This window comes from Oncorhynchus keta, chromosome 1 (genome assembly GCF_023373465.1).
Source record: "Oncorhynchus keta strain PuntledgeMale-10-30-2019 chromosome 1, Oket_V2, whole genome shotgun sequence".
Taxonomy (NCBI): Eukaryota; Metazoa; Chordata; class Actinopteri; order Salmoniformes; family Salmonidae; genus Oncorhynchus; species Oncorhynchus keta.
Window position 1 is genome coordinate 32810770 of NC_068421.1, and position 8493 is coordinate 32819262.

The 8493-nt window shown below is 45.5% G+C and overlaps 1 protein-coding gene across 15 annotated transcripts in view; it reads left to right on the forward strand.

Moving 5' to 3' along the window:
• LOC118376901 (stAR-related lipid transfer protein 13-like) overlaps positions 1-8493 on the forward strand; it is a 134949-nt gene that overhangs the window by 30822 nt on the left and 95634 nt on the right. For all 15 annotated transcript variants that reach the window (XM_052521994.1, XM_052522003.1, XM_052522004.1 and 12 more), the window contains one exon: positions 2319-2349. In XM_052521994.1, the coding sequence (XP_052377954.1) occupies positions 2319-2349 (31 nt within the window). The remainder of the gene's footprint in view (positions 1-2318; positions 2350-8493) is intronic.

The window sequence follows — 8493 nt, forward strand, 5'->3', positions numbered from 1 at the left end:
TTTTCATCACAGCTTTATTTGTAGTTGTGGGTCAGAGCCTGTTATTAGATCTATTATGTTAACTCACGTCAGTTTAGAGTTTAGACAGTGAACTTTAACACCTTTCCACAAAGAAACTGTCTTCCTATTCTATCCTCCTGATACTTACTTACAACCAAAAATTAAAGCAGGAAGCACCAGTGACTCAGTCAATAAAAAAGTGGTCAGATGAAGAAGATGCTAAGCTACAGGACTGGGATTCTTCCTAGAGCGTCTGCTAAATGACTTAAATGTAAAATGTAAAATGTAGTACACCACATCAGCTATTGGCTTCATCAATAAGAGCATCGATGACGTCGTCCCCACAGTGACCGTACATACATACCCCAACCAGAAGCTATGGATTACAGGCAACATCTGCACTGAGCTAAAGGCTAGAGCTGCCACTTTCAAGGAGCGGGATTCTAACCTGGAAGTTTACAATAAATCCCGCTATGCCCTCTGACGAACCATCAAACAGGCAAAGTGTCAGTACAGGACTAAGATCGAATCATACTACATCGGCTCTGACGCACGTCGGATGTGGCAGGGCTTGCAAACCATTACAGACTACAAAGGGAATCACAGCCGAGATCTGACCAGTGACACGAGCCTACCAAACTAGCTAAACTACTTCTATGCTCGCTTCGAGGCAAATGACACTGAAAAATGCATGAGAGCACCGGCTGTTCTGGACGGCTGTGAGATCACGCTCTCCGCAGCCGATGTGAGTAAGACCTTTAAACAGGTCAACATTCACAAGGCCGCAGGGCCAGACAGATTACCAGGACGTGTACTGCGAGCATGCGCTGATCAACTGGCAAGTGTCTCCACTGACATATTCAACATGTTTCAAGCAGACCACCATAGTCCCTGTGCCCAAGAACACTGCCTAAATGACTACCATAGAATGTTCTCTCTGCTACCGCATGGCAAGCGGTGCTGGTGCGCCAAGTCTAGGTCCAAGAGGCTTCTAAACAACTTCTACCCCCAAGCCATAAGACTCCTGAACATCTAATCAAATGGCTACCCAGACCATTTGCATTGCTGCCCCCTCCCTCTTTTATGCCGCTGCTATTCTCTGTTATTATCAATGCATAGTCACTTTAATAACTCTACCTACATGTACATATTACCTCAATTACCTCGACTAACCGGTGCCCCTGCACATTGACTCTGTACCCCCCTGTATATAGTCTCGCTATTGTTATTTTACTGCTGCTCTTTAACTACTTGTTACTTTTATTTCATAATCTTAATCTTATTTTTAAACTGCATTGTTGGTTAGGGGCTTGTAAGTAAGCATTTCACCTGTTGTATTCGGCGCATGTGACTAATACAATTGGATTTGATTTGATTTTAATGATGCAGAGGTTGAAGATAAAGTTCACCACGAGTCATTAGTGACACACTCCTGATGGAAACACAATAACACGCAAGTTTACATTAACATAAAACACTGGCGACTCACTGGTGTGGTGCTAAGCCTCAATGGAAAAGCACCATGTTGTAGTACACCCTGGTCAACAGTATTTCCCCATTATAGATAATAGGATGCCATTTGGGATTAAAACCATGTGGTTTGTCTAAATTGGTCTAATAACACTAGACAGTGGATGTTATAAATACTTAAGCGATGTACAAACATGAGCCAGCTGTCCATATTGAACCAGCCATCAGGTCTCTATGGCAACACAGTAAAGCAGTCAGCAGCCATATAGATCAGTCATTAACCCTTTACTTTTATGGCTGTGCCATTACCAGGATACAATTCAGTTCAATACTCTTCACCTATCTGAATATATACTCTGTGGCATTATTAGGATGCAATTCAGTTCAATACTCCTCTCATCCCTGAATATATACTCTGTGGCATTATTAGGATGCAATTCAGTTCAATACTCCTCTCATCCCTGAATATATACTCTGTGGCATTATTAGGATGCAATTCAGTTCAATACTCCTCTCATCCCTGAATATATACTCTGTGGCATTATTAGGATGCAATTCAGTTCAATACTCCTCTCATCCCTGAATATATACTCTGTGGCATTATTAGGATGCAATTCAGTTCAATACTCCTCTCATCCCTGAATATATACTCTGTGGCATTATTAGGATGCCACAGACACCTGAGTTGTATAACACTGTAGTATTTATAACATTTTGAAAAGCTGTGTATTCTTCAACCAATCTGTTTTGTTGTTGTTTGTGACAGCCATGCAGTTAGAGTGGTATTGAGGGCTGCAGTAAACTCTGTTGTTGTCTGACTCACCATTGTCTGTTTCTCTTCTTTGCAGATGTCCAGTAAGATGACCAATGCAGGTGCAGGTAAGGCTTTTTCATGTGTACATGTTTCACCAGGCTGTGTTGGATTTGGCTTGTGCCCTAACTAGATATTGCTCTGTTCAAAAGTAGTGCACTATATGAGGGAATACTATATGAGGGAAAATATTTTAAAAAATACAGTGCAATTTGGGACATAGCCACTGTTATTAGATTGTCTTCAGGTGGTTCTCGCTGCAGGACAGCCCAGGGTCTGCTCTGTTAGTCCAGAGTATGCTCTGTTAGTCCAGGGTATGCTCTGTTAGTCCAGGGTATGCTCTGTTAGTCCAGGGTATGCTCTGTTAGTCCAGGGTCTGCTCTGTTAGTCCAGAGTATGCTCTGTTAGCCCAGGGTCTGCTCTGTTAGTCCAGGGTATGCTCTGTTAGTCCAGGGTATGCTCTGTTAGTCCAGGGTATGCTCTGTTAGTCCAGGGTATGCTCTGTTAGTCCAGGGTCTGCTCTGTTAGTCCAGAGTATACTCTGTTAGTCCAGGTTATGCTCTGTTAGTCCAGGGTATGCTCTGTTAGTCCAGGGTATGCTCTGTTAGTCCAGAGTATGCTCTGTTAGTCCAGGGTCTGCTCTGTTAGTCCAGGGTATGCTCTGTTAGGTCAGGGTCTTCTCTGTTAGTCCAGGGTCTGTTGTCATTCAGGGAGCATTCCAAGTGTAACAGAGGTGGTTGAGTGAACCTTTCTCGGGTGACCAGTAACCTTGCATGAGACCTGAAGTCTTGCATTAGCCAATGCCTGGACATTAGCTCAGTGGGCTTACACATAAGACCTGCATGGTTTCAAAACCAGTACGTCACACAAGGCTTGCCTGCTAGTGCTGTGGTCTTGTTCTGTAGGATGGTACGGCTGTTGCTGTGAGACAATGGGGTTGTGAGTGACGGATGGGGACAGGTGTGCCAGCCAGGGTCCAGGTTTCACTCCCCAGCTGTGTCTAGAGAATGTCCAGAGAATGTCCCTCCCGACACAGCCTGTCAGGCTCTTCTTTTAAAGGCCTATTTATACTGACTGCCTGGCTTGGTGGGACACAGATACAATTAGGAGGCATGCCAGATCATTGTTACTAGTACTACATAGTTACTGCTGAGGGAACTATTTGTCGTGTTTTGGCCCTGGGGGCAGCTGGGGGATTATGGGGCGATGCCATTTTAGTCTCAGGTTCCACTCTCACATGAACTCTATGATCAGGAGGGGTAATGGGGAGTACCAGGGGGTATGCCAGTAATGTACAGGAGACCCTGTTCACATTCCATCACTCTCACCTAAAGGTAGGAATGTCTGCTGTGTGGTCTGGCTGTGATTTATGAAGTGATCTGTGACTGGTCACCACTCATACCAGGGTAATCTAGAGTGACGTATCACTGCAAATGGTTGTAAATCTATGGGTTTTGTGTGGTATTTACCTTGTTGATGACTTCAGTAACTATTTGTCAACACAACCAAGACATTTCCTTCCCTATGGTCCTGTTGATGTCATATTTGAGTACAGTGTGTTTCTACCATCTCTGCTTTAATAGAGTACATATTTAGCCACAAGACTCTCGACATGCCGTCTCCCTTTTACAACCATATGCTGGCTGAAATAAGACAGACGAAAGTCTGTGTCAGAGTCAATCTGATGTGGTCAGAATCACCTACAATAAGGTGAAGCGTAGTTAACGGAACATCTGACTTCAATAGAAACACAGCTTATGTCCCAAATGGCACCCTACTCCCTATATAGTGCACTACTTTTGACCAGAGCACATATGGGACACTGGTGAAAAGTAGTGCACAATACAGGGAATGGTGTGCGATTTGAGACGCCGACACAGTCAGGGTAATAACTGTGAGTAGGATGATGATGATGACGTAAAGAGATGACGCTAACTCTGAGCGCTGATATTCTCTGCCTATATTTGACAGCTGTACCGTAGAGACTGTATAGACTGCATGATGTTATGTTACTGGACCAGATGGTCTTCAGAATCTATGGTTATGTCCCAAATGGCACCCTTTCCCCTATATTGTCCACTAATGTTGACCAGAGCCATATGGGCTCTATAAAGGGAAAAGGGTGCCATTTGGAACACACACTATAACATAGCACCAGTCATCATAACCACCAGTTCACCTCACTATAGTGACATAGTCCAGCCGAGGAAACCTCTCTGGGCCCATATCCCCAAAAGCCCCGCGTGTGACTAAGCACACCACGTACATATATACCCAAACCACATTTGAGCACTGTCTAGGGTAGAGGTTAGGGTGGTCAGATCTCTGGGTAGAGGGGAGGAGAAACATAAGTCAGACGGAGGCTTAAATTCTCGTCTCTCTGAACCATGGCCTGTGTGACCTGAATGTATTATATGTGTAGTCTCCTGACCATAGCTTATGGCCTTTAAAATCTATACTGATGTATATCTGTTGCTATGTTCTCATGTTGAACGGAAACTCCAAGCATATATGGGAAAACGCCATACTTTTCTGTCCAACAAGAATGTTTTTAAACCCCAGACCTTTCTGCCCACTATAATGTTTTTAAAACCCAGACCTTTCTGCCCAACTAAAAGGTTTTTAAACCCCAGACGATTCTCTCCCACTAAATTTTAAAAACTATCCAGAATATTTTTGTTTGCTTGTTTTCTCTCATCTCCCAGAAGGACAGGTTCAGGGACAGTTTGGTTAGTTTTAACAAAAATCAACAGCTTATATTTTAGAACATTTTACCAACACTTCACGAGAGAGCGATGGAGATGGAGAGAGGGAGACAGGGAGATGGAGACAGGGAGATGGAAAGAGGGAGCTGGAGAGAGGGAGCTGGAGAGAGGGAGATGGAGAGAGACAGCTAGAGAGAGGGAACTGGAGAGAGGGAGAGAGGGAGAGAGGGAGATGGAGACAGGGAGATGGAGAGAGACAGCTAGAGAGAGGGAACTGGAGAGAGGGAGAGAAGGAGATGGAGACAGGGAGATGGAGAGAGGGAGATGGAGAGAGGGAGCTGGAGAGAGGGAACTGGAGAGAGGGAACTAGAGAGAGGGAGAGAGGGAGAGGGAGAGAGGGAGAGGAAGAGAGGGAGATGGAGACAGGGAGATGGAGAGAAAGAGCTGGAGAGAGGGAATTAGAGAGAGGGAGAGAGGGAGATGGAGAGAGAGAGCTAGAGAGAGGGAGAGAGGGAGAGGGAGAGAGGGAGAGAGGGAGATGGAGACAGGGAGATGGAGAGAGAGAGCTGGAGAGAGGGAGATGGAGAGAGGAAGCTAGAGAGAGGGAGATTGAGAGAGGGAGATGGAGAGAGACAGCTAGAGAGAGGGAACTGGAGAGAGGGAGAGAGGGAGAGAGGGAGAGGGAGAGAGGGAGATGGAGAGAGGAAGCTAGAGAGAGGGAGATGGAGACAGGGAGATGGAGAGAGACAGCTAGAGAGAGGGAACTGGAGAGAGGGAGAGAGGGAGAGGGAGAGAGGGAGATGGAGACAGGGAGATGGAGAGAGAGAGCTAGGTGTTTTGTTATGGTAAATATCACCTTGGCTGACCTGCCCTCTCACAGTGATGGGACAAGACACTGCAGTGTCCTAGAACTGTCGATCACTGTCCTAGACCACACGCACACACATACGCACACACACACACACACACACACACACACACACACACACACACACACACACACACACACACACACACACACACACACACACACACACACACACACACACACACACACACACACACACACACACACACACACACACACACACACACACACACACACACACACACACACACACACACACACACACACACACACACAGATCTCCTCTCTGAATACATCCTCTAATCTGTGTTGACTGGTACAATCTAAAGCCAGTTATTCTGTGGTTCTGTGAAAACAAAGGAAGAGCTGTGTGGAAAGGGTTCATTCTCTTAATAAGACTCTCCGTGTCTGAAGGCTCCATTGGGTTATTAAGACACTGCGTTCCTCACACCTCTCTGTGAATGACTCCAGGGCAAAGCATTCAACAACCTGGCTGACTTCCCTCACCAGGAAAAAGGACGCATCTTTAAGACTTTAAGGCTCTTTCTTCTTTAGTGTACTTCTTCTTCACTCTTCAATTTCACCTTGTTATAATAAGGACTTGAGGCATGCTGCTGGTCCTATTGACTCTACTGTCAGGCTGCAGCTTTGATCAACTCTACAGAGTACTGACTGACTGACTGGTTAACCATGGAGGAGTCCTCCTCCTCATGATTACACCCCAACATGTCATCCTCACGTCAGATCAGGCTATACCCTAGTATATTCATTTGCAGCGAATAGTTGTGAGTAGAAATGCTCTTTTGGAGGTTTCCTAATCTAATGGATGCTAACTGTTTTGTTTATATGTGATTTACTATAGAGTTCTGCACCATTAATATGAACTTGGCTGAAGCTGAGTGTAGTCAATTGATGTTGCCACAGGGACCATTCCTAGAACAGTAGGGAACACTAGATCAGGAACATTAGAAAACTTGGGAACACTATTAGAGATAATGTGGAATAATACCTCTGTGAAGTTCTGCATTCTGCCAAGCTGTTTCTTCCCCTCAGACTCCCATAACATTGCTGTGGTCAGTGTGATCATTCATCTTGGTGTAAAACAAGGTAATGTACTAGCCCAGTCAGTATATACAGTATTCTAAATCACTTCTCTGGGTCCTGGGTCCAGATGACTCCAGTGCCTGTTATATAACTCCAGGCCAGGCTGGTGATAATCATCCAGAAGATGTGTCTTTTATTTTTGTTTGACTCATCTCTGTCCCACCAGAGGCACATCACATTTCTCCCAGCTGCCTTCTCAAATCGAGGCCTCCTTCTCTCTCACTCTCTCTTTCTCACTATCTCTCTCTTGCTCTCTCACTCGCTCTCTCTCCCCAGCCTCTCTCTCCCCCTCCCCCTCTCCATCTCTCTGCAGCCTCTCTCTTCCTCTTCCACCCTCAACTCATTTCTCCTATTTCCTTTCTCACCCTATTTTCCCTCTGCCAGTGACCCTAGACTTCTGCAGTTTCTCTGCTCCTCTACCAGAACAATCCCAGGCTGTCACATGCACACACACGCACACGCACACACACACACGTACAGGCACACACACACATGCACATGCGCACACACACGTACAGGCACACACACACACACACACACGCACATGCACATGCACACACACACACACACACACACACACACACACACACACACACACACACACACACACACACACACACACACACACACACACACACACACACACACACACGCACGCACACACGCACACACACACACACGCACACACACACACACACACACACACACACACACACACACACACACACACACACACACACACACACACACACACACACACACACGCACACACACGCACAACACACATGTTGAACAGACACATCTTACACTCACTAGGCCCGGTTGGAGAAGATGACCAGCGACAGAACTGGAACAGAGATGTCAGGACAGATCTATAGATTCTATACAGAAATACATGACATATTCCCTACATAGTGCACTACTTTGACATGAGACATATGGCCCCTGGTTAAAAGTAGTGCACTACATAGGAAAATAGGGGTTAATTTGGTTGGGAAGTAACCACAGTGTTATGGAGAAGTGGCTGAAGGATCACCGGCTGGATGAAGCATGTCGTTGCTGTGGCCTCAATAGAAAACAGGTGTTCTCTCCAAGGTGGCCTATATATTTAGTGAAGGCGCTGTGTGCGTTCGTTTGTGTTTTCCAGTGAATGTGGCCAGGACATTCAGTGTTTAAATACTATAATAGACAGCAGGTCTGGACTGTGATGTCTCAATAGTGACTACGCTCAGAACTTGGAACTCCTGGAAAACCTGTTACCATGTCATTATACTGTTACTCACTCCCCCTCCTCTCATTGGCCAGCATGGTCTGATCTATGACATCATGTGTTATATTTACTAGCCAGTCGTCATGTGTAGCTTTATAAAGAGCTCCTGGCCTGGCCAGAGAATGAAACATTACACACGGGGAAAGATGGATAGTAACTTGTGGTTGAGGTCACATACCAGCCAGATGAAAAAACGGTCCTAGGTTTAAAAAAGACTCTTTCCTATATATACAGTCATTAGAGAGACTCTTCTTCATTAGGCTTC